Raw genomic sequence first — 27,687 nt, 5'->3', positions numbered from 1 at the left:
TTTTAGGCTGGCTTATAAGCCAAGTCCATAAGGTTTTTCGCATCTAGAAAGGGCTTTCCAAAAGAAAAGAAAAGAAAAAACAAGTTATCTGGGGCATAATGAATGAGTAACAGTTTCCTCTGGGGGTCAGGACTGTGTCTCCATCTGGTGGCTAGAGATGTCCCATTTAGCACTAAAAGTGTCCACCAAAAGTCAAACTTGTCCAATTAAGTCAAACAATGTCCTCTTGCTACGTATTGACCTTAGGCTTCAGTTATCAGACTAATTGATAACTAATGATAAATTATTGGTAAAATACCAATGTTTCCTTTGACATGTTATTACTTCTTCTGTCGAATGAATAAAAAATTTGGTTGTTAAGTAATTGATTTGAAGGCATTTTCTGAACATGTGGTGGTTCCAAAGTGACATTGTACTTGGGGCCTTCACCCATTTCAATCATATTAATTTATGATAAACAATGAACAGTATATATTTTTAGCCAGGAAAAATGTTTAATAAATGCTAAGGCAAACACACACACAAAAACTATTTAAAGGGTAAATTTATTGTTATTTTTAAAAAAATAAAGAACACTAAAACAAAATATAAAAGAAAAGCCATCAATGGTGTCTCCGTAAACCATATTTCAGCAATTTTCATGATTGACACACACAAAAAAATCTAATTTAACCAAACATTTGGGCACTTCCTATTTGGGGACCCCCACGCAATATTATTTTAAAGAATGAAAATTATTTATTCTTTTTAATTGTAATGAAAATCACATTTTTACTACTAAATTGGTGAAACAGTTGGAGAGTTGAGGCAGCATACATGTGCGAATAGGCTTTATTAGGGGTGATCCAACACTCGTCATCAGGTAGAGGTCAGCACACAGTCAGGCAGGCACACCCAACGTGAATAGAAAACAAAATACTAGAAATAACCACAGACAAGGAAACAAGGAAAACAGCTTAGAAATGCATAGAAATGCAGCAATACTTCACAAACAGCAAACCAAATAAAGTAGTCTGTATACACAGGAGATAATGAGTCCAGAACAAGCTGAAGGTGGGTGTGATAATAGGTGGGTGGAGCCGGAGCTGGAGTTCGAGTGAGCCTATACAAAACGTGAGAATCTGCGGCAACAGCTGCTACTGACAGTGTAAATGACTGTAATATTTACCAAACTCCAGCAGATATGCATCATAGGTTTATCTATATATTGTTCAGTTCTGTTTTTGGACTATATATCTTTTGCACAATAAAAAGTATTTAAAATTGATCTCAGTTGTTAAATATGGCTTTTATTAAAAAGTGAGTGGGCATTATAGAATAATACACCACTGTCAACTTTCAGACATAATGTATTAAAAAAGTGGAAATGTTTACAGGCACCTATGGAGTAGTTAGGTTAGATAAGAGTTAGTACTGGTATTGATACTTCGGATCACAAGATACTTGAGGATCAGGTATTGGCATCGAAGGGAAAAGGTGGTCTCAGTGCATCCTAGGAATGGGCAATAGGACAACATTTTATTGTTATCATGATAAATTATGTCACAATATGCTTTTTCTGAGCATACTGTGGATATCGTCAGTACTTGAAGGACACTGACTGACTACACGTTTCATCATAAAATTAGCATATTTAGGCCTGATTAATTGAATTTATTGCAGTTTGCAAAACATTGAATAAAAATCAGTGTAGCTGTAGTGTGTTCCAACTTTTAAAATCTCAGAAAAACTGAATATTGTAATGCATATTGTACATTGTGAAAATGTCTTGAAGTATCGCAACATATTATTTTTGCCATATCGCCCATCTCTAGTGCATCCCTACAAAAAAATACTAGCGGGGTCTCTTTTGGCTCAGTGGGCCTAAAGCAATTGCTTATACTGCTTATGGCAAGAAAAGCCTTAAATACAATGAAAAAAAGACAAAATAATCTGTAAGCACCGAATTTAGATGTTTTAGCAGAAAATATGGTGCCCATCCTGTAGTTGGTTCTTTTTATTGCTTTTAAGTTTAGTCATGTCATCCCGCCCCCCCCCGCCCTCTTTTTTCAGGAAATCCTGAGAAGAAGGACAGAAGATAGGAAACTGGACAATGTTGGAATATGTACAATGATTTATGACATTTTCTGACAGGAAAATAATGACAGCAATTCTTATTTTTTCTTTATTACTTATCCGTCTCAGTAGTATTATGCAACAATGCATAACATTAATTTAATGTTTGGCATTTATTCTGATAAAATACTTAAGTAGTTTGAAGGAAAAATATCCTTTAAAGTGAGCTTCCTCACTAAAATCTATTACCATGCTATTTAGTGCTAAGCAGTGTTAATTAAAGGAGAATTCCACCAATTTTTCAAAATGTGATCATGAAGCAATTTTTGAGTAGTTTGATGTGAAGTGCCTCATTGTAGACAAACTTACCAACTTGGATTTCTTTATGGTGATAGGACCAGGGGTTATGATGTCTACAAAACACATTTCTTCTGAGTTTTCATATGTAATGTTAATAAAGATGAAATAGTGGTAAAACCAAAAAATACAGTAGTTTGGTGCCCCTGGTTGGTGCCCCTGGTCAAATGATGTTGATTTTCTAATTGAACATAAGTTCTTTACAAAGAACATGCCTACTGCACATTTTAATGTATACAATTACTCTTTATTTGTTGAATTTAACATAAAAATAACACCAAATTATGCACTGTGCAAAAGTTATGGCACATTTTATATCTTATGTTTTCATTTTTCCAATATGTTAAACTCAGCAAAATAAATAGAACTAGAGCAGTAAAATTAGGAGAACAATGCCACATTTAAGTTTAGAGAGGACATGTTAACTTATTTTCACTCAAAGTCATTTGACCAGTGTTCACATTTTTGCATACAACTGTTGTTTTCCTTAAAACGCCCCACATGTAATTCTCTGCCATGAATGTATTTTAGGGTAGAAGCTTCGCAAAACTATCATAAAGCAAAGTTTCAGGTGTCAGGCAGTGTATTCATAACCATTTCATCTAATAATGTTCTGTGAGGAAGCTTTTAGAGGCATTCAATGTTTTGGACTCCTTTCCTATCAGTACAACTGTGAATTCTGACTCTGTAGGTTTCTCTACACAAGTTTCTCCATATCAAACCACTCTGAGTGAGCATTCAATTATGCAGAAAATTTGAAAAATGGTGGATTTCCCCTTAACACTGCAGCCTAAGGAATATTTAACGAAAAAGCAATCATGTCTGTTTTGTTGGATTCAAAGTACTGCAGATCACGAGGTTGGGCTTTCTGCACCGGTTGCATTTTTTCGCTGACTCTAGTAGCAGTGCTGTCCTGTCACAAGCTTAATGTCTTTTTCCACAGTGTTCAACACACTCTTCACGGAAAGGCAACATGGACAGTAGCAGAGCGAGGGCTCCATCACCGAGTCCCCCACAAGAGGACATCAGAGAGGGAAAAATATACGGGAATGTTTTTGCAGAACTTGAATCAATTGATTTGCCTTTGGGAACAACCTTAAGGTAGAGCTATCCTCATTCAGTTTGAAAACAAGAATGATTTTCAGGGATTCGACCAATGCCTAATTCATCTTTTTTCTGTATTATCATGCATGTTCCGTTGAAATAAGAAAAATCAAAACAATAAGATGTAGCTGATTAGTCAGGCTCACATCTAACATGTAATACCTAACACTGTAAACTGACAGTGTTTGTGTTACTACCAATCAAGTACTACTACTACTACTATTAAAAACAACAACAACAAAACGTTTACAGATTAACAGCTTTTTATTATATTACTATAAATAAATATTATTATAATTACAACTCTGTTTCCAAAGTGTTGGGACACTGTAAAAAATGTAAATAAAAACAGAATGTAATGATGTGTAAATCATTTAAACCCTAAATTGAATTGAAAATAGTACAAAGACCACATATTAAATGCTGAAACAGAAATTTTATTGTTTTTTTTGTTGCCAGCAACATGTTTCAAAAAAGTTGGGACGCGGCAACAAAACACTGGTGAAGTTGTGTAACGCTAAAAAAACATCTGGTGGAACATCTCACTACTAATTAGGTTAATTGGCAACATGTCAGTTACATGATTGGGTATTAAAAGTCTTTCAGAAGTAAAGAAGGGGAGGGGTTCCCCATTCTGTAAAAAACTGTGCTGGCAAATAGCACAACAATTCAAGAATAATGTTTCTCAACATAAAATAACAAAGAACTTGGGGATTTCATCATCTACAGTAAATAATATCATTAAAAGATTTAGAGAATCTGGAGAAATCTCTGTATACAAGGGACAAGGCCAAAAAGCAGTATTGGCTGGCCATGATCTTTGGCCCGTCAGGCAGCGATGTATTAAAACACAATTCTATGGTGAACAATATAATAATCATTAATGCTAAATGATATATACTGGTTTTGGAGCAACATATGCCATCCAGATGATGTCTTTTTCAGGGAAGGCCTTGCTTATTTCAGCAAGACAATGCCAAACCACATTCTGCATGTATTTCAACAGCATGGCTTTGTTGTAAAAGAGTCTGGTTGCTAAACTGGCCTGCCTGCAGTCCAGATCTGTTACCCATTGAAAACATTTGGCAGTTGAAATCCTACATCAATCAAGAATAGGAAAACATTTCACTTTCAAAAAGCAGTCTCCTCAGTTCCCAGACACTTACAGAGTGCTGTTAAAAGCAGAGGGGATGCAACACAGAGGTAAACATGCCCCTGTCCCAACTTTTTTGAAATGTATTGATGGCATCAAATTCAAAATGGGCATATATTTTTCAAAAAACATTGAATTTCTCAGTTTCAATATTTGATATGTTGTGTTTGTACTATTTTCAGTTAAATGTAAGGTTTAAATGACTTGCACGTTATTGCATTCTGTTTTTATTTACATTTTGCACATCATCCCAACTTTTTTTTGGTAATGGCGTTGTATATGCATATAATAATAACAACAATAATAATAATAATAATAATAATAACTTATTATTATTATTATTATTATTATTGGAACAAGCAAATCTTTTTCATGTTGTTCTTTTATTATTATTTTTGTCATTGAACTCCCTCCTTAAATTAATAAAAAATATGTAAAAGCTATAATGATAATTTAATAATTAATGTAGTTATCGTTGTTTATCATTCATATATTATATTGTTCGTAACAGCAACAATAATTCTTTTTATTATCATTTTTATTATTAACAGTAGAAGTAATCGTATATTATTATGAGTAGTATATTAGTAGTAGTAGCAGGAGTATTAAGATTTTACTCTCTCCTTGAGCTTTTAAAAAGTGTAGAAGCTGTGTTTAATGATTTACCCCACGCTGACCTCATCGCTGTGCGTGCTGAATGTAGCCTCTCTGCCGCCCCCTGCCGGCCACCCCCTCTCACTGCGCCTCCAGCCGCATTCTCGCAACATACAGCCAACATGGCGGAGAGCGAAACCTTGGAGAGTATCACCGAGCATGAGCGCATTCTGCAGGAGATTGAAAGCACAGACACAGCCTGCGTTGGTCCAACGCTTCGGTAGGAGGTTTTGATCTGTGTTGTGTTCACCGGCTTTTCGTTTTGTAACGCGCTGTCCGTCTCCATCGAGAAAGACGAAGAGAGTTGGGCCTTTGTTTGCTAAAGAGAACGCTAGTCTGTGCAGGGAGGTCAGCCCAGTAAAATACTTGTTTTTTGGTTAAATCGTTGGTTTAATTCTAGTCTGGGAGGGACTGGGGTGGACGGGGCGGTTCAGGGACAGGAGGGCGGGATGGATGGAAGGTTGTGGGCACCTGATAGCCTGCGAGCTGGTGCCGGTTTTCAGACTGCTGCTGGTTAGCTAACCTACAGCTGGCACGGCAGGTCCGCTAGCTAGATATTTTTCCGTTAGATGATAAATAACGTCAGTGAAGGACTAACTTGTGCCTATGTGACGTTATAACTATAGGTTAGTTAGTTGATGATCGTTCAGCTGCTGTAACCTAAAAATCATGTCTGTGTTGAGAAATACATGAAGAGGCTAATAGTGAATAGACACTTTAGCCAGGTTGAGACATTAAGAAAATCAAACTGAAAACGACATTACTAAGAAACCACATACAGCTTCCTTCGTGCTTGAAAAATGTAGCCCCTAAGCTTTTCAAAACGGCCCAAATATAGCTCATATGGCCAGTGTTTGAGTAATGTAGCCGCTGTCCAATATCGTAGATCTATATTTCATAAACAAGCATCAATTCTGTGTAGATCTACTTGTAGATCAGCAAATATGCGAAGGACTGCGGGAAGTCTCTGTTTTCCTGCTGACTGAAACGTTGCATTTGCTGTTAGCTCTGTTAAAGAAAACGGCCATATGTCAGGAACATTGTGGTCAGATGACAGTCTTCAACTGCCAGTGCGTTTTACAGCAGACTTTGGAGCTTGACATTCACGCTGCTCTCGACTGAAGCAGGTGACTGTCAGTGGGTGTGGCGCTCACGCAAGGAAGGAAGGAAGCTAACAGAACTCGCTGAGCATCTTATGACGTACACCTTAGGGCCAAATAAAGAGCTGCGTTAAACCTCTGAGAGGGTGTTTAAGGAACAAATAGTTGATTAAAGCGTCGCTAAGTATGTTCAAGACTATGGGATATATACATTGTTGGGTAATTTACCGCAGCATGATTGAAATAGTAATTTACAAATGTACGAAAAACACCCATTCACAATTTCTGTGATGCGTTATGCCCCAAAAACTAAAAAGACCACACATTAAATTTCAAACGTAAAATACATTCGAAAGTTTAAATAGAAAGATATGTTTTGGTACTATATAAACACCAAAAAGTAAACATAAGCTAAGGAATGGTTAAAAATAAAGAGAATTAATCTCAGGAGGTCATCACGTTCACACAAACACGCATAACCTCACACGCAAAGGCTTAATTAAGTGAAAAGCTCAAAGAAAGAAATCAGCAGGCTAAAACTCCAGAGTCCAGAGAAAGAGTTATATTTGTATGCAAATTATATGTTAATTAGACAATCTACATTCGCTATTGCTGATTCATTATTACGAACCAAAACTATTATAATGCAGACTTGAATTGGTTCAGAAGCCTAATTAAACAGTGTCACTGGTAAGATTCAGTCAGCAAAGTAAGTGTCCCTCGTGCGCATCTTAATGACGTCAGCAAGAGTCTCTGTCAGGCAGGCCCAAGGCCCGAATGGTCACATTTCACCCAGTTATATGGTGATGGAAAAACCCAGTTTCAATTTTTGTGCCATTGGGACTGGGATGCCTCGAAGAGATGCAACTGCCAAAAAAACTGTATTCCTAGGTTGTAAGGAATATAGTCTTAAGCAAATAATTCTATATTAAAAAGACTCAAATTTGATCACAGGAGATTATCCACATCCCTTCAACATTTTATGAAACTGACATTCTTGTGAGCTGTTTTTAAAGCCCCAGGAGTTTTCTCAGTTTTTAAGTTAATCTTGTTTCTCTGGGCCCAAAATATACATGTACCTCCCTAAAGTCTAATAAATGTCTGCTATATTTCACCATATTTCTCCTCTCTTGATGTAAACTGGGCAGTCCTAATGATTTTAGTTTTGTATGAGGGGCAGAGTGGGCTAGAAGTGTTGGACAGAGAGCTGTCAATCAAGCTGCTCATTAGCCACTCCCACACAGTTCTCAGATAGGTTGAATCAGTGTTTTTTTTTTTAAAGCTGTATTTCATCATATTAAGTTCTTATAAGAAAGACTGTTCACTAAGCGGCCATCTTTTCAGTGTCATCAGGCAATTATTTTGAGCCATATCAGAAGACCAGGCTCCTATCTTGTTAAATAGGGAGAGACCTAAATATTCGAAACTGAAGGTCAAATTAGCGTTTCAGAAACATTTGACATCACAGATAAAATCTGACAAAGACCTCATAAATAGTTTGTAGCGCTTGGCTTGATAATGCACAAAAAAGGTCTTTTTTCATGTTGTTCTGTCTCTGTCCACAACAAGTGTGACCTTTCCCCCACTCGCCATAACTAGCAAGCTGATTGGCACCATATTGAGCTTTACAAGCTTTCCTGTTCATATTTCAACCAGTGGCCAGTCTCCTCATTTATAATGTCTCTGTTTTTTATGGTTTAGTATCATGTGAACATTTTTAATCCTCTGTGTCTCTTGGGACTTTACTTAGCCTTTCTGACAAGCCTGAAGTTAGCTTTTAATTTCAATTCTCCGTTCCACCTTAAACAGTGCAGCATCTGAATGTAACTGCGAAAAAGACAGTTCTAACTTAGACATCTGAAACTTCTAAAAGTCAGTCCATCCACTGGTCCCATCCACTGGAAATCAAAACGTTACTGGTTGGTGTCTCTGCCACTTTACAATTATGCTGATAGTTAACCTAATGCATTAGGGCTTCTCTTCAGCGTTTGAAGTTCTAATCAACAGGAGAGCTCGCTCAGTTATATGTACCAAGATACTACAGAGAAAACCAGTTCCTGATTGGCCCATTTTCTGCTTGGTATTTTAAGAATTAAACCCTTTTATTTCCATCGTATACTTAACAATAAAAAAAGAACTGTAATACAATAAAAAAAAGTTTAAATACAAGCATGATTCTATTTAATAAAAATTAACTAAAAATTAAAGACCTACCTTAGTTCCTAACAATCATTAGGCCTACACTCGTAGAAATAAAGGTGCTGTGCAGGTATATTTTTTTTTCATCAAGGTACAAACAGTGTAAATGTTCACCTTAAAGGTGCAACAGTGGTTTTGAGGTCGAATCGTGCACCTTAAATGATTTTTTCCCACTGGATAAGTACATATTTGTACCTTTTAATTTTATGTTTAAATAAATAAAAAAACCCAACAGGATATGGGGTCAGTACAACTTAGAAAATAGAATTTCAGTGAATTTTGGTACAGTTATGTTCCCTGACTAAAGGTACTGACATGTTCCCTTGAGGGTCCCACCCCAGTAACAAGAGGGGTACTGCCCCAGTGAAAAAAAATTCGTATCTTTATTTCCAAGAATGTACAAGGCTCTGAGGGTTCCCCTCTACTAGAATTGCATGAAGCCTGAAAGAAACCTTGAAACTGAAAGAATGCCGTTGAGCTGTAGCCCACATAGATCACAGCTTTCTGTGAACCAGCCCTGAGGCTTCAGCTTTGGATACATGCTAATTTCACAGATAAAATCTGACAGTTATTTCATCCTTCTTGTATCTGACAGTTATTTCTTCCTTCTTGTGAACATCCACTTGCAGCATGACGACATACTTTAAAGGCTTTATGAAACTTGCAGTGTCACCCACTTCCATATTTACACGCTGTAAGGTTTTGTTTTGGGCCTGTGCTGTGAGAATGGATCGTAGCTTCTGCTGTTTATTGTCAATAGCATGTCTAGCGCTTTTCATTACAGGTTGTTGCAGTGTTTCCCCTAGTTTGTTTCAGGCTGAGTGGTAGATCTTTTACAGCCTCTAGTGTCACGCAAACATGGTGTCCTCAAACACATAGAGGCTGGAGTAATCATTGCACTGAATTTATTCATTGATTTAACTACATACAGTGTACATTTGAATACATGAAGTTTCTCTGTACATTTAGAGGCCACAGAATAAATTTAATATCATTGCTGTTTAAAAAAAAAATCACAATTTCAGTCGATTTTCATCAGTTTTTCATCATTTAAATACGGCAGCTGTCCTTTTTGTGATGATTTTACTTTGCGAAACCCTTGCAAAGTAAAGATCTGTGCAAGCACTGCATGGCTTCACACTTTGGCAAAGGTTAATCTTGGTCTCATCAGTCCATAAAAGTCCGAACTTTTTGTGGCTTATCTCTGTATTTCTTTAGGAATTCCAGTATAGCCTTATGATTCTTCCCGCTGATGAGTGGTTTGCATCTTGTGGTATGGCCTCTGTAATTCTGCTCTATCTTCCTTTATAAGTCTTCTTTGAATAGTGGATAGTAATACCTTTAACCCTGCCCTGTGGAGGTTGTTGGTGATGTCACTGACTGATGTTTTTGGGTTTTTCTTCACAGCTCTCACAATGTTTCTGTCATCAACTGCTGTTGCCTTCTTTGGCCGACATGTTCGATGTTTGGTTGTTTGTACAGCAGTGCTTTCTTTCTTTTTTCCAGAGCATTTCCAATGCCTAATGCTGGTGCAAGGGCTCTGATCAATTTCCCCTTTTTTCTCAACTTCAAAATGGCTTACTTTTCTCCAGCTCTCTGGTCTTTGTTTTACGCCACTCCTCCGAAAGTGCAGCTCTTATTGTTTCCCCTGAGATAGCAAACTAACCAATATCTCTGAACAGCATCAATCTGTTTTCATACCCAGTTCATTTTTTTTAAGTCAAAGCACCAGAGGTTGGGTTTTTGTGCTGTTATATCTATTCGGTTTTGTTGGATTCACACTGCAAAGGCTAAAGTGGACTAAACTACACATGCGGGTGTTTGTTTATTGGTCAGAAGGTCTGATTTTCTCACCAAATACGATTATTTTGCTTGGCTGTTCACATTATCTTTTAAATGTGACCTATATGTGACATTAGTCTGAACAGACCGCGCTCCTAAACTGACCCACATGCGCAGAAAGAACGATGCTTAACGCTGCTTTACGTGGCACGCCCAATTCCAATTATGGATGAACACCAGTTGCTCTCTGAGTTTTCAGTTTCATCTTCGCTAGCATCACAGGAGCCATCATGAAGCTTCATTGACTGACAGCTCAGCTCCTTACCCAGAATGTGTTTGAGCTCGCTGTAAAAAGGGCTCTTTCACTTCTTTGGTTCGAGTCTTCAGATTCTTTAAACTTTGCTTTCAGACTTTTAACTGTTCTCTGACGCTGCAGCCTCGCCCTCCTACGGCCACGTTCAGCCATGTCTTTCAAAATCTCTTCAAACATGGAGGGTTTTGGATAAGACTCATCTAATTTTTGTACAGAAACATCACCCCAAAGGTTTATGAGGTCTCAGCAGTGCGAAATTAAGATGAATGTCGAGTTGGATTGACGTAAAAGTTGCATGAATTCCGATCTGGCTGTTCAGACTGAGTTGCAGTGCCGCAGATCGGATATGTATCGGATTTCAGTACCACATATGAAAGCGTCTCAAAACGGAATTGAAAATGGCAGATTCAGTGCGTTTTTTGCTGTTCACACTGTGACACATCTGTGTCACATATGAAGAAAAAAAATTGGATTTGGGCCACTTTTACCTGCTGTGTAAACGTAGCCTTAGCATAAGTGAAAATCGATCAGAGTAATAATAATAAACTAAAGAAGTGTTCACTAGAAGCAGACCAAGACCCATGGTGTTTGCTGGAACTGAATACGGTGGAGTGTTCACACATCAAAACAGACAAAACTAAAGAACATTTGGACAGGTCCGCTCCAAACATGGTGTGAAAGCGAACTTAGTGTAGTTCAACGGCAGCAAGAAATGTTTAAACTGACATTTAGTAAATCCACATGATGAATTAACACATGTTGTTGCCAAGTGCGTTTGTTTGTGCATTGCAGTAAAAACATTTTTACTGGATTAGTGAGCTTAAACTCCTCTTACTAAGGAGGCTTTACTCTTTGGGAAATGTTCGCCTCCTAGCTGAAATGGGGATTCTGCCAAGAACAGTGGAAAAATTGGTTCATCAGAAAGTGGTGGGTCATCGCCCCAGGACTTTGGAAAGTGGTGGGTCAAAGTCCCGCTCCCCCCCATGGTTCCTGTGGTCCTGTGTTACTTTATTCTTCTTAACCACCAGGGCTCAAACTAAGAGTAGACATTCAGAGCTGTTAATTGTTCAAACAGTCAAACAGGGCACACCTGGGCAACAAGAAACACCTGTCAGTACGTGCTCCAATATTTTTGCTCACTTGAAAAATGGATGGGTTCAAACAGAAGGTGCCATGTTTTAAGTTGTTTAACACATCTAGATGTACATTTCGGAAAATAAAAGATGAAATTCTGTCTCATATTCATCTTTTGATCTCAAACCCAAATGTCTTCAGTGCATAGCAAAAACCAAAAGTTACCTTTTCGTTCCAGTATTTTCATAGGAGACTGTATATGAAATTAGTGACTGCAAACATAGAAGCATTAGCAAGATTCTACTTTTTTCCCCACCTCCATGCTGGGCTGCATTTGAGCTTAGGTAATGGTAGGGGTTGCACGACTTTTTTGTGTACAGTTACATATTAAAAGTCAGGTCAACATTGACTAATTGCTGATGTCATGAATAAAACTCGAGTAGATGTGAATGTTTTACAACAAGCAACTTGAAAAGTCTTTAAAAATCAATGACTAAGCCATTGCTTAGATAAACTCCACAGCTCCAAATTTGTATCTGGCGCACCCCAAATGGCCTTGCTGAAACGCTTGTCCATGGTGGAGGTCCTGAGAACCAGACAAATTTAAGTACCCTAACTAGGTGAAAATAAGAGCAATGTACATCAAACTTTACAGGATTATAGCGCGTTATGCCCCCTCTCCAGTGACACATGACTGTTTATTATAGTCGTCGGGAAACTGGAGATAACAATGTTCAGTATCTGATCTTTAAAGCACTGTAGATCGGTGGAGAAATGTTAGAACAAAGCCAAACTCCACAGGTCAGTAGAGCGTTACGTGCTCTTTCACACGAGCCCCAACTACTAATACGTCCTATTGTTTGTTAAACTATAGTTTAGTATAGGAGTAGGAAGTGTGATTTGTGTCTGGAAGATTTGGAAAAGGAAAAGTGATGTAATTCTTCTCTTCTTTTCCCTTCATTATCTCTCCTGGCAGAAGGCAGGAAGAAAGAACCTTTTGGTTTAAGGGCTGCAATAACAGGAAGGAGGAAGCATTTGGAGCATGAGGTTGCTCATGCTTGTCCTTGGTGTTTTACTGACTAATGAAAAATGTTTAATTTATGCTCAAGGCTGCCATTCACACTTCATTTGAAATCACAAGGCAAGGAAGATAGAAACTGTTTCTTTTGAAATGTGAGCTTCATCTGTTTTCATCATCCAGTCCCTGGAGGAAAGAGCCATGCATGGGACGCTTTCAGTTCAGAGAAGCTGGTGCTGGGAGTTTATTTCAGTAATCTCAGCTGTTGATTTATGGGAGGCAAATCCAGCCAAAAAAGAAATTAAAATTAAAACCATAAGGGGGAGGCAGGATATTTGCGCAGATGTTTGGAAAAAGAAATGGCAAAAAGAGGTTTGCATTTTCATTTTATGGTTTTAATTTTAATTTCTTTTTTGGCTGGATTTGCCTCCCATAGTTGATTATGTATTAGACTGATTAAATAATCCTTTTGTCTACTTTTTCTTCATTACAAACAGCAAACATAACTTTCTCCAAAAGCAGACAGTAGCAACAGCGGTTCTCTTTCTCTTCTTTGAGTCCATGACAGTTTTACCTTATAATGAATATATCTGTTTTTACATGGACGTTTTGACAGTGAGGATTTGGAGGGAACACATTGGATGTAGTTTACGTGGTTCAAGTGGGAATACAAAATTTAAATCATAGAGAGCTCATAGATTATTTTCTAATATAGCTAGCTTGCTAGTCACATTGAACAAGTTAACTTTGTAGCTTGTGTGGATGACTGGTGCATTCTGAAAATTATAAAAATATAAAAAAGCTTGTGTGCAACAGCAAACAGCGTCTCAGATTGTTTACTGCCCTAGTTATGTTCAATATGGTGCCTCAATTTTCACACTGACACAGAAACGCCCACCAGCAGCGAGCAGCAGTGGACATGTATCGTAAGGGTCTGTATGTTAGATCACACAAGGGCTGCGGAATAGGGTGTGTAATCAGATAACGGCACTTATTGATAAGACGATGACTGTCATTTTGGAAAAGAGAACTGACTAGAACTAGAGAGAACTAATATAAAATGTATAGTAGAGGACTGCATGGCCCTGATTATTACTACCTGCACCCACCCGGATTCAGCTTCTAATCACGTCCGCCTGCGCCCACAAAATCTAGAATGATTTTTGACCGTTCCTGCCCACAAAACCTAGCACTATTTTTGCCCACAAAGCCTGCTTCAACCATACGACATGCCCACCTGTACCTGCCTACTTTGGGCTGTGTATGTAGTCCTCATCAACTCCCACCTGTGTTTGCTGTAATTCGCTCTACTGAAGTAGGACATGTCCGTCCCTCAAAAGGGAAACCCATCCTCTACTGGTCGACACTGGATAGCAAACAGCATTAGTATAAAACATTACAATACAAGACAGGGAAAAATAGGCGGAGCAATGATTAATTAGATAGTTTGAGTTTATGCAGCAGCAGCATCATCAGGAGGGTCAGTTCATGAAGCTGAGGTTTGCACAGTGTTGTACAACGTGAAGCTCAATGGTGGTCAAAATGGTCCAGAAGGCTGAAACGGTCAAGAAGGCTGGCAAGCAGTGGGCACCCGATCAAGGCAGAACAAGGAACAGCATCAGACCGCACAGTATGGGTAGTTGTTCAACTCGGCAAGGAAAAGGAAAACACACAGAGAGTTAGGTCTGTAAAGAGTGACAGATTACAGTATTAACAGAGTGCAGCAGAGACTCCGGCAGGTCTAAATATTACAGCCTAACTAAAAGGGAGAAACCAGAAAGGTAACAGAGACACGAGGGCTTCCTGAGATATCAGCGTCCCTCCACTCCACCATTAACAAACTTGAGTGAACGCGTGAGAGCAGCAGGATGACAGCACCAACAGTCCCAGTTTACCAAAATACTCTATCTCCATGAAACCCCAGATCTGCACCTTTTATCTAACAGGGAAAACTAATTACCAAAGGCTGTGTCTGAGTCCCGAACACTGGCTGGAAGATTATTCCAAAGTTGGGGGGCTTTGTATGAGAAGGCTCTCCTCCCTTATGTAACTTTATTAATTCTAGGTACTAATAGTAAGCCAGCACCTTGTGATCCAAGTAGGCGTGATGGTTCATAGTATGAGAGAAGTCCACTCAAGTACTGAGCACCGAGGTGCTTCAAAATGAATCCCGCTTGCAAATTATTTTGAAGATCACGCGGGATGCGCAGGTGAACCCACCTTATGCAGACCTCTAATGTATAGTGTCCTCCATAGTGTTTAGGACAAAAGCAAATCTGTTTTTTTTGCCTCTGTATTTTCCAGGTTTAAATTTGTTCTCAAACAATTCACACATGGCTAAAATGGGAATTTTAAAAGTTATTTTCATACACATTTTTATATGTTTTTAAAACATTTGGGACATAGGCCTTCACAGGTGTTTGTGATTACTCAGGTGTGTTTATTGCTTAATTTCAGCATCTAGTCTTGATTTTAGGCTTCTTGAGGTCAACATGAGGACTGGAGTCCTGCCAGTAAAAGTCAAAGAAACCGTTATAAGGCTAAGAAACAAGAATACATCAGTAAGAGATTTTGGCCAAACCTCAGGCTTATCAAGATCAGCTGTATGGAACTTTATTAAGAAGAAAGAGAGAACTGGTGACCTTGGTAACCATAAAGGAATTAGTAGACCGAGGAAGACCTCCATAGCTAATGATGGAAGAATTCTCACCATAATGAAGAAAAATGCCCATACATCTGTCCGGCAGATCTGATACACTCTTCAGGAGGCAGGTGTAGATTTGTAAATGACTGTTGTCCGCAGAAGACTTCATGAACAGGAATACAGAGGCTACACTGCAAGATGCAAACCTCTAGATAGCAACAAAAACAGGATGGTCGTGTTACAGTTTGCTAAAAAGTAATTAAAGAGTCTGCAGAGTTCTGGAAAAAAGGTGTTATGCACAGATGAGACCGAGATTATCTTGTATCAGAGCGATGGCAAGAGCAAAGTGTCGAGGCAAAAAAGGTGGGGGTGTTATGGCCTTTCTCATCTTCGTTGATGACGTAACTGCTGGTGGCAGTAGCAAAATGAATTGTGAGGAGTATAGAAACATCAGCTCAAGTTCGGGAAAATGCCTTGAAACTCATCGGATGGCGCTTCATTTTACACCAAGACAGGCCGCTGCCTTAAATGGTGCACCAGTTACGTTCAGGACCTGTATAGGTGCCAGAATGTATGGTCCACCTTTTAAGGTGGAATATAAAATTGAAACAAAAAGCTGACAGAAAGAAGCCAATTTTAGCCTTGTAGAAATTTAAACATGAAATAATGTTTAGCACCATTTTTGTCGTGCCTGTGGTGCAAGTGTTAAAAAGCAATAATGACATAGCTTCATCGGTTTTGTTCAGTTTTGGTTTTACTTTTTCACACAGTAAAAATATTCCAGATTTGGTTGTTAAAAATGGTTCTTACTAAAATGTGAAGGGACATTGATGAATAATAAGCCACAGTTTACCTTTACATTAACAGGAATTGTGCTTGTATTGCCATTGCCTCATGTTAGTGTTGAGTAGCAGCCAGAAAAGTATGGAGCCTCCGCCCGGCACAGAGCCTTTAGAACAAAGACCACACAAAGGGCTAGCAGGAAACACCTGTAGCCTGGTCATGCTCAGCCTTCACTTCCTCTGTGTAAAGGGACAAGGAAGGCCAGTTCAGGCAACATGTCACACCTGAATCAGAGGATTTTGTTGATTTGGAGTCTGTTTAATCAGTGGGCAGGATATGAATAGGTTGATGCCCTTGCATGGCATAAATGTGTTCCACCATAGGACACGGATATGTTAATGTTTCACTTGACTTGCTTGACCTGGTCAAGTGACTCATTGAAGTGTGCCAGTAAGTGTTCTAGTTTTAAATGAGGAATGACAGAATTTTAATGACAGTGCATGTGTTTGAGCTATAATTAAATGTGTAATTATTAAATGAATAGTTTAAGTCAAGTGTTTGTTCAGCTTGATTCCGCATGATACATGGCTGATGGGTTTGGGTGATCATCAGAATAGGGCTGAAAGATGTATGGGGGGGTGACATTGTGATATTTTAGTGCAAAATGAATTTTTTGATATACGTTGCAGTGTATGAAAACAAAGGAGACAAAAATGTACGTATTACACTATTTACATATGGTGAGTTTAGGAGTGGGTGTAACAGTACAGTGTTCTCAATACTCTCGATTTAATGTGCATGTACTTTGATACAGCTTATATTTCGTGAGGTGTAATTAAAAATTAAAAAAAGCAATTCTACAGATACGACAGACCAGTGCTCTTTTTAGAAAATTACTTCCTCTTTACCTCAAAGTAGAATAAGAGGCCAAATATATTATTGCAGTTGAAACAAACTCCATTGTTGTATTTATTTATTTACTTATTTTTTATTACGTAATTTGAAAATGTCTGATGCCGTTTAAGCTTTCTCAAAATTTCATGACGAATGGGCCAATAGAAATGGTTGTTGGTCATTTTTACAATGTGAATGTTTCTTTAAAATGCTGAAGTAAAATCACATTTGATATGTACATAATGGTATATAGTTAATATCTTTTATTTTTTTGTTTTGGATTACTTGAATGTGAAATTTTACAGTGTTTGAATTAACCCAGGAGCAGCTTGTGACACTGCTGCCAGTAAAACCAACTGCCCTGTGATACTTTTGTCATTAATTGATCGTGACTCGCAAGTGAAAAACAGGACATATTTCTGCTGACATGTCTCTCACTGTACACAGCAGAAAATAGGCATTAAGCACAGCAGCCACACAATTATATTTTACATGTCCATGTTTACCCCGCAACCCAGAAGGATAAGCGGCTTAGAAGATGTGTGTGTTTGTGTGTGTTTGTGTGTGTTTGTGTGTGTTTGTGTGTGTGTCTGTGTGTGTGTGTGTGTGTGTGTGATGTCCATGTTTACATGAAAGGGAACTAGTTCAAACACACAGTGTCTTATGCTTTCATTTTCCACTTTAAAAATAGTTCCACACTGTAGACGTTTGAACCACTTTATTAACTTCTGAAAATATGCCCTGCTGTTGTTTGTTAATTTTTTTATGTCACTTGATTTTTGTGACGAGGGTCCTTTCTGTGTGGAGTTCTGTGTATGCTCTCCTGTTGGTTAGGACTTCAAGTGCTGGTACGAAGCCCTAATTTATAAGATTAACTGTCAGCATAACTTTAATGTGACAGAGTACCCAACCAGTCACGTTTTGACTTCCAGTGGATTGGACCAATTTTGTGAGAAAAAACTTCACTTGAAACTCTGCAGCAGTTGTATTCTGGTGCCACTGAATTTTCCTTTCCACCTTAAATGCTACCGCAGCTACATTGTGGTGCCTAAATACGCCAGAATGTAACTGCTGCACCATTTAAAGATGTTCATGCAAATCGTTGTTAGCTTAGCACTAATAAACTGCTAGAATCCAAAAGGGAAGAGAAGAAGTTAGAGTTTGTTGAAGTTAGTTATTGTTGAGGTGAATTTTTTTCCTCATGTCTTGACATTTTTGGTCCAAATTAAAGGCCTGGTTTTAATAGTCAGTGGTCACCAATGGTTTACAGATTGGCCTGCATTATTTTTTTTTTGTTGGATCATATCAATGTCTTGATTAATCAGATACATCTAAAGAACATGTATGATTGGTTGCTCACAGCGTTTGATAAAACATTCAGTGATTACTTAGAGATTGCATATGCAGTATCACAATAATGATGAAGGAGCAATATATTGTGCAGCTCTAGATTGCATGAATCACGAGGACAACAGCAACAATTTGGTTGTAGCTGTAGATCTTAAGGTGAGATGAAATCTGTTTAACAGTAAATTAATTTGCAGTTAATTTGCAGTTTAAATTTATAAAGGTTACCTTACCCATGCAATGTATCTACTTTCCTTCTGTTACATGAAATAGTTTTTATGAAATTATTCTAGACTAGGGTCATTTAGGCTTTATGTAATATGCAGCACATTTATCAAACTGTTTACAAAAATCACTTTCTTGGCACCCTGTACCTTTACATAGTATGAATAAAACCTGTTTGATGACAGTATCATCTTATTATTAAGTATGTAATATCTGAGAAGTGAAATGGCCTGTATGTATGTATTGTATTGTATGTAAGGTCTCTTAAATTGTGCAACCCCATTTCCAAAAAAGGTTGGGACGCTGTGCAAAATGTAAATAAAAACAAAATGCAATGATGTACAAATCCCTTAAATCCTATATTTAATTGAAAATAGTACAAAGACATATCAAATGTTGAAACTGAGAAATTTTATTGTTTTTTGAAAAATATATGGCCATTTTGAATTTGATGCCAACAATATGTTCCAAAATAGTTGGGATGGGGGCAACAAAAGGCTGGTAAAGTTGTGTAATGCTAAAAAAAAAAAAACCTGGTGATGATTGGCAACAGGTTAGTAACATTATTGGGTTTTTAAAAAGAGCATTCCAGAGAGGCTGAGTCTTTCAGAAGTAAAGATGGGAAGGGATTCACCATTCTGTGAAAGACTGAGTTGGCAAACAGTGCAACAACTCAACAATGTTTCTTAACATAAAATAGCAAAGAATTTTTGCTTTTCATCATCTACGGTACATAATAACGTTAAAAGATTCAGAGAATCTGGAGAAATCTCTGTATGCAAGGGACAAGGCCAAAAACCAGTATTGGCTGGCCATAATCTTCAGGCCCTCAGGTGGCACTGTATTAAAAACAGACATGATTCTGTAGTGGAAATCACCCCATGGGCTCAAACACTTCTGAAAACCACTGTCTGTGAAAACGTTCAAACATTCAAAAGGAGTTTGTTGCTGCATCCACAAATGCAAGTTAAAATGCAAAGAAGGAACCATATGTAAACAGGATCCAGAGATGCTGCCACCTTTTCTGGGCCTGAGCTCATTTAAAATGGACTAAGTGGAAGTGGAAAAGTGTCCTGTGGTCCGACAAATCAACATTTAAGAATTCTTTTTGGAAATCATGGACACAGCGTCCTCCGAGCTAAAGACCACTCAGCTTGTTATCAGTGCACAGTTCAAAAGCCAGTATTCATGATGGTATGGACGTGTATTAGTGACCATGGCATGGGTGACGTGCACATCTGTGAAGGCACCATTAATGCTGAACGATATATACCTGTTTTGGCAACATATGCTGCCATCCAGATAACGTCTTTTTCAGGGAAGGCCTTGCTTATTTCAGCAGGACAGTGTCAAACCACATTATGCATGTATACATGCAGCATGGCTCCGAATTAAGAGTCAAGGTGCTAAACTGAACTGCCTGCAGTCCAGACCTGTAACCCACTGAAAACATTTGGCGCATTATGAAATGAAAAATACGACAAAGGAGACTCTAAACTGTTGACCAGCTGAAATCAATCAAGAATGGGAAAACATTTCACTTTCAAAACTACAGCAGTTGGTCTCCTCAGTTCCCAAACGCTTACGGAATGTTGTTAAAAGAAGAGGTGATGCGGCACAGTGGTAAACATGCCCCCCTCCCAACTTTTTTGAAACGTGTTGCTGGCATCAAATTTGCATATTTTTCAAAAAACAATACAGTTTTTCAGTTTCAACATTTGATATATTGTTTTTGTTGTTTTTTCCTTTAAAAATATGGTGTACATGATTTGAATTTCATTGCATTCTATTTTTATTTACAAACTGCACAGCGTCACAACTTTTTTTGGAAATGGGGTTGTAGTTTGGCTGCCAGAAGCCCCTCTTATAACCATCATACCCTACTCTGTGTCATCATTGTAGCCTTTAAATATGATGGTAAATTCTCATACAGGCCTTTTTTAATTAACCTTTTTGTGTGCATGGTTTGTACTTCATTTCTACCATACAGAGACAGTTTTACAGGAACAGCAGTAAGACTTTGCTGACCGTTCTCGTCCACAAGGTGGTGCACTTGGAGAACTTTTCACATGCCCATTTGCCTCCTTCACCCAGTGCTGTTAATCCTGCTACCTAGTGGTGGATACGATTGATGATTTTTTTTTCAACATTGTTAATAAAGATGTCTAGTTCCTACCTAAGCCCAAAAGACAAGTGTTGTCACTAATATGCAGTCATTTTAGCCAACTAAAGCTGAATATAAATTAAGCTTTCTGACTTGACCAAAATGTACAGTGGGTTTTTAAAAGTTGTGAGAATTACATATTTTGTTTATTTTTGAAGTGAAAAGAAGTAAACACAACCTCTGCAGCATACAATTTTACAACCTGTTCATGTTTTTCTGTTAATGCACAGTTACTTTATGGATGAGTTTTGAATCCAACTCAAGTAGCAGCCCAGCATATATATATAGCATATATATATTTTGACCAAATGCCTAAAAGAACATTTCTGTTTGGTCAGCATGCTCACGGCACACGATAAAACAGTCGGTTATTTGTTAGAGGCTCATTTGTATTGCAATATTTTGCTGTGTTATAGTTATTAAAGCTGATATTGCTCTAATTTTTAACAAACGGTATGTTGTGCATCCCTGTGTGTGACTTGCCATCTGGAGCAGTTGAGCCAAAGCCAGAGTGCTGAGGAGGACACAGGATTTTAACCCCCTGTGCTTTTGCAATGCACCGCACAACACTGAACACCTGTTCATGTATCTTCTTGGTTCTCTTTTTGGTTTTTGAGCAACAAGGCTAACAAAACAGAGCCTACTTACAGAGAGATAGCCTCTTTAGTTCATAACAGGGCTACAGAATATGTTGTGTGTTACTTATTATTGTATTGTTGACCTTTGCAGTAGTGGTATTACTGAAGGTTTCAATATGCACATGTACTCTCTCTGTGTTTCTGTAAGTGAATCAGGGTATTCAGGTACAAAAACAATATACTTTTGGTTAAATTGATACAACACTGTCAGGATTTCACCAGGGTGTTTTTTTTTATATAGAGCAAGGCATATCATTATTGGCGTATGTTGCCGCAGAATTGCGCTATGGTGGAGCTGGGCAACATCGGCAAAAATGTTATCACAATAAAAAAAATTCCATATCAGTCGATATCTGTATATATTGCGATAAATGTAAGATCATTATTTCTTTCAAGTTTGAAGGCTGATTTTTGCTCCTGAGTGGTTAATTGCTGTTTTAAACTATCCTCGGAACTTGACAAACACTTGCCAAACTTTGGAACATTTTCACAAATCTGTCATAGGATAGTGGGAGAAAGTTTCTGGTTAGCTGTTTTTACCAGCTGGAAAAGCATGGCTGCGATTTTTGTAATAGTCATAATTTAAGAAAGAAAGTGCTAAACTGTTTAGTTTCTCAACAGCATCAGCTTAGTACAGTAGGTCAATGATGGATCACACCAGCTTACTGCCATCATTCCTACCACATCCATGTCAGAGCATATCACAGTATTGAAACACCAGCTAGCAGACGTCTGAAATTCTCTATTCTGTCGTAGTAGTTTGAGGGGTGAACCGTAATATATCTGACACTTGCTGTGTACAAGCATTAACTGCAGTGTGATTCTCTCATAGCAAACCTTTGAGGTACATGTAAACTGAAATCTGCGCTTTTTTTGTCTTGATCTGCAGTAACATCAATTCGGCCATGCTGTGCGAGTGACAGAGCGCTGCTTCAAGATAGCCAGCTGCTAAAAACAGCTAGGCTGGGAAGCTAGCGTTCTCCCAATCTCCAGTGCCACACATACAGCATCCTCAGTTTACTTTTGTTTAAATCGGGCTGTAACTTGCATGAACCCATTTCTTTTTTTCACTTTTGTTGCTTGGGAATGCATTAATACTAAAATATGAGAGCTGTAAAACAGTGCTGTAGTTGTGTGGAGCAGACGTGATTTAACGCTGCTAAAGCTTGTTAGGATGTTAGGATAGAGGTGTGTTCGCTCTAGGACAGTATAATTACACCACTTATCTTGTCACTCACTCTTGGTCACAGGAGAACAGATCGCAGATTGCTCCACTCAAGGTTTTAAATATTGTATTACTTTTATGTTTCTGTGTGTGTCTACTTTTAGTCAGAAATTAGTTGGACGTAACCTTAAAGACCCCTGCATTCACAAATGTGGTTTTTATCTGGTAACTCCTCTGGCACTCTTGACTCCTCTAGCACTTAATGTTTGAGATGTTTGGATTGAGCAGTTAGCTAAAATAGATAAGTGATGGTAGTGGGTGGTATAAATGTTAATCCTTAGGTATGAGTTTTGTAAGCAAAAAATAAGCTCAGATAATGCGACAAAATGCGACACTGCATAGCCCACTAAAGTTAGTCTGTTTAGCTGAATGGCTGAGTCAAGGTTGTTTTTCATTTTTCAAATTAATATGAAAACCCAGCAGTCCACATCTATCTAAAGTCCTTTGTTTATTAGGCAGGGGACATAAAGGAATGACATTCCATGTAAGTAAGCCTTAGCCTAACAAGGACACCAGAGCACCTGCCCAGCTTCTGTTTCCTCTCATGCCACCTGAGGAGCCGCCTGACTGCGCCAGCTGAGTCTTGGGCACAAGCTGGTGCTAAAGCATGAAGGCTGTAATATTTTTTTTAAATTCCAGCAGTGTGCGACAGGTGGAGACACGAGTGTATGGGGCGCACGTACAAGACCAGTGACTTGAGAAATGTGACGTAGCTGAAGGTGGCTACTTATTTGAATTTCATATTCCACCTTAAATGACGCAGCGGTTACTTTCAGGGACCTGTACAGGCATTAGAATGTATCTGTGGCTCCTTTTAAGGCGGAATGGAAAATTAGAGCTAAAGGCTGCCGAATAAGAAGCCAGTGAAATAAAATTGACATAGGTTTACTTAAGCATCTAAAATGTTTTTATTTGTGTGATATATGTGTGTGTGTGTTGAGAAATGCTGAGAGCGTGCTTTACACATACAAAAAAAACCTCTAATTGATAAAATATTTTCCCACGCATCTTCTCGCATCGTGTGTTTTCTTTTTTAAAAAATCATTATAGTAATGATATATCTAAATCATTTTAACATGAAACACATTTTTGTCCATATCACCCACTTTTTTAATTAATACAGTGTCAAATTTTTGTTCCATGTCTATCTAATAAACTATCAAATATGGTGTGTAGAGCTGTCCTAGTAACAGGGAGTGATAGCTTAGCATGCTACAGCTTCAAACACCAAAGCACATTTGATCCTGGCTCAGTGAAGCTTTATTGGCTTACGTTTAGAGGTTAGAGGCTTAAATCTGAGGAGTGAACCTATGTTTTTGTGAGTGGAGCTGTTAGATAAGCTATTCTTGTTCCGATACATTGTCCTTGTTTGCACTAGAACTGGCATTAGTTTAGTGAGCAGGCTAGAACAGCTTCACTGAGGTGAGTTTAGAGGATAAAGACTCAAATCTGAGGGAGTTAAGTCAAGTGACTGATTTTAGAGTGACACAAGGACAGAATCTGTTTTGTAGTTTAATGATTTTTTTTTGTGGCTTAAATTATGATGTTGTAGTTCTAATTAGGTTCTGTTTTCTGAATTCTGTAGTCTGATGATTTACCTTATTGTGCCATAACCAGGTCTGTGTACGATGACCAACCTAATGCACACAAGAGGTTTATGGAGAAGCTTGATGCCAGAATACGAAACCATGACAGGGAGATTGAGAAGATGTGCAACTTTCACCATCAGGGTTTCGTCGACGCCATCACAGAGCTCCTCAAAGTCCGTGCAGATGCAGAGAAATTGATGGTAAGCACCTCAGTGGATTTTTACACTACTTGACAAAAAGTACTGAGGCATTCAGTATGCAGTTCACAGCCAATATCTCTCACTTTGTAGGTTTACGGTTACTGACTTTAGCTTGTCTGTTGCTGCACAATTTGAGAGAGTAGAAAATCAAGCTCCAACAGTTCGCAGGTGTTTCTGTCCATCCTTCCACTGTGAGAAGACACTCAACGCTATGGGTCTGAAAGGATGTTTAGCTGCCAATAAGCTGTTGAAAAGCAACTAAGAAAGGGAAATTTGTAATAGAACACAGAACAGCTGGGATGTGGAGAAATGTTTTATGAACTGATGAGTCTAAATTAGCAACTAGGATTACTTGTATTGAGAAAAGCAGAAAATACAACCAGCATCTAAGACTGAACTTTGGAGGTGTGAATAAATATCCTTGCAGATTTCTTTGAAAAACTGAAACCAGGTATCCTGAAAAGAATGGAAGCTGCAATGAAGGATAAGGGTTAACACACTATATACTGAAAAAGCTTATGTTATATCATTATATTATTTGTTTTTCGGTTAAACACGTTCTCTGAAAAATAAATAACTTGCACGTATTGGCTGTTTTGAGTGACAATTAAATATTCCAGTCATTTGTACACCCCATGTAGGTTCCACTGAAGCTTGTGACGTATGTTGTATATGAAATTGAGATCTTAATGTGTGCTTTGTTGGCAGTAGAGGAAGTAGTTGAAAATGTGCCAAAGCAGTGAAGCATTGAAATACCACTAAAATAAAATAAAAGATAAGTAATCATCTGTTCACTGTTTAATTAGTGTGTACTTGTTTTACAAAAGCAGTTGTAAAACATTTTAAAGAGGTTTTTGCCGGTCTTGTAATCTCGATCAGCGAAATACAGCATCTATTTAGCGTTCATGAGAAGTCGCTTTTCATCAGTGCTTGGAAGGAATTGCGCAGTTATCTGCGGCCGAATCACAGGCCAATTCTCTTTAGCTCCCTTTACACTTCATAGAGTGTGCACCAAATGGTGCAGGAGTGGCTCACCAAAGGTTTTAATTAGACCAACATTATATAAAGCATATTCAGATAACAAGAGACATCAATGAGGTCGCTGAGCTGTCTTTGTCTGAGCATTAATGAGATTTTTAATAAACCCCAAAATGTGTTTCCTTTTTACGATGACCTAATGAGACTTCCTATGTGGGAAAGTCTGTGGCCGTGCAGTCCCTGCACCTGCACCACTGTACTGGTGCACTGTTGTGGAGGTCTCCACATTGGATGTTAATCAACCACCCAGTGTTTGTATTCAGCAAAAAATGAATGTTTAATTACCAGAAAATGCTATCCGCTTTTTGCCCCAGACAATGAATGGCACATAGAGCTCATTGAGGTTATCAACAAGGGACCAGTGGTCAATTGGGTCATTGATTTGAATTGTTTGACAGACCCGGAGGAACAAGTAAAGTTCAAAAATCCCAAGTAGAATTGAGAAGTTTGTCACAGAATCTGTTAGAAAGGGCTGTCATAAGCGATTACCGCGCTTAAAAGCTCACCGCTGACCAAAATTTCAAGTTCCCGCTGCACATTTAATTTGAATTTGCGCCCCTTTGTTCCTGACTCCTCATGAAGCATGATCTGATTACAAGGGTGAGCAGTTACAACAGGGAATTGTGGGCTTATTTGTCTAACAAAAGTGATATTATGTTTTTAGGGCCAAGTGACCGACACCAATCGAAGACTTCAAGATGCCGGACGAGAGGTACGGTTCGGTCTGGATTTGTGAACACGTCTGCCATTAGAACTGCAAAGAATGATTGGACAATAGTGTAGAGTGAAATGTCTTGTTAATTGCGAGGGCTGTGCACTCTTTGACCTTCCCTTATGTAAGGTGACAGCCCAAACGGAGGAGGTCATTCGCTGCAGGATTCAGCAGAGGAACATGGCCACCACTGTGGAGAAACTACAGCTATGTATTCCGGGTAAGACTTAGAACGTTAAAGAAAAAGACATGTTTGTTGTCTCAAGTTTGTACTAGAGCTATGACGCTAATGTAGCTAAAGGTTATTGGAAATGCAATTGATGAGGTACACAATTGTGTAGACTGCATGCCTAAATTATCACACACTTGCCTCAGTGTGCAATGTTGAATTCATCTAAGATGGATTTAGGATGATATGGTTTATCTGGTTAAACTGTTATCTATGAGAAGGACACAGTGTCCCTGATGCAAAGCACCACTCTTATGAAGTGAGCGAGCGAGTGGGTGAGTGAATTGCTTACTTAGGGACGGATGGGCTGACTGACTTAATTGCACTTAATTTCTCGTTCACTCACTCAATTGCTCGCTCACTCACTCACTCACTCATTTGCTTTCTCACTCACTCAATTGCTGACTCACCCAATTAGTCACTCGATTGCTCTCTCACTCAACTGCTCACTCACTCACACACTGAATTACTCAATTCCTCACTCTCTCAATTGCTCACTCGCTTGTTCACTCACTCAGTTGCTCGCTCACTCTCACTCAGTTGCTCACTCTCACTCAGCGGCTCACTTTCTCACTCAGCTGCTCACTCTCACTCAGCTGCTCACTCTCACTCAATTGCTCACCCTCTCACTCAATTGCTCACTCATGCTCAATTACTCACTTATTCAGTTGCTCACTCGCTCACTCACTCCGTTGCTCACTTGCTCACTCGCTCACTCACTCAGTTGCTCACTCACTCAGTTGCTCACTCACTCAGTTGCTCACTCGTTCATGCACTCACTCAGTTTGTCACTCACTCGTTCATGCGCTCACTCACTCAGTTGCTCACTCACACACTTGCTCACTCACTCACTCGCTCAATTGCTCACTCACTGACTATATTGCTCAATCACTTATTGACTGACTGACTGACTGACTAACTGATTCATTGATTTCTACTTGTTGGTTTCGATGTGTTTAATTTTGATCTCCTGAGGTGATCTCCAGGGTGAGTGGGTTGGTCGGTGGGTGGGTCCATAAGGTGCATTGTATCTATGGACAAAAATGCAGATAGTATTCAGGCTTCCGCAATGCATGTTGGTGTACATAAGCTTCCAATACTTGTTAGCTACTTTGTGGCTCCAGTGCAGAGGAAACAGACATCAAACAGCAAACACGTCTTATTAAGATAATAATTAACTGCACTGGGGT

General features: G+C 38.6%; 1 protein-coding gene across 6 annotated transcripts in view; it reads left to right on the top strand.

Moving 5' to 3' along the window:
- Positions 1 to 3,410: 3,410 nt before the first annotated feature.
- The window catches only part of exoc6 (exocyst complex component 6), a 78,830-nt gene continuing 54,553 nt past the window's right edge, over positions 3,411 to 27,687 (top strand). For 3 of the 6 annotated variants that reach the window (XM_036572274.1, XM_036572273.1, XM_036572272.1), the window contains exons 1-4: positions 5,421 to 5,543; positions 24,347 to 24,518; positions 26,221 to 26,268; positions 26,398 to 26,488. In XM_036572274.1, coding sequence (XP_036428167.1) covers positions 5,446 to 5,543; positions 24,347 to 24,518; positions 26,221 to 26,268; positions 26,398 to 26,488 — 409 coding nt within the window. In that variant the 5' untranslated portion in view covers positions 5,421 to 5,445. Of the gene's footprint in view, positions 3,514 to 5,403; positions 5,544 to 24,346; positions 24,519 to 26,220; positions 26,269 to 26,397; positions 26,489 to 27,687 lie in introns of those variants that run through there. The other 3 variants (XM_036572275.1, XM_036572277.1, XM_036572276.1) reach the window with 2 other exon arrangements.

Source organism: Colossoma macropomum, unplaced genomic scaffold, assembly GCF_904425465.1.
Source record: "Colossoma macropomum unplaced genomic scaffold, Colossoma_macropomum, whole genome shotgun sequence".
Lineage (NCBI taxonomy): Eukaryota > Metazoa > Chordata > Actinopteri > Characiformes > Serrasalmidae > Colossoma > Colossoma macropomum.
This window is presented reverse-complemented; position numbering and strand designations above follow the sequence as displayed.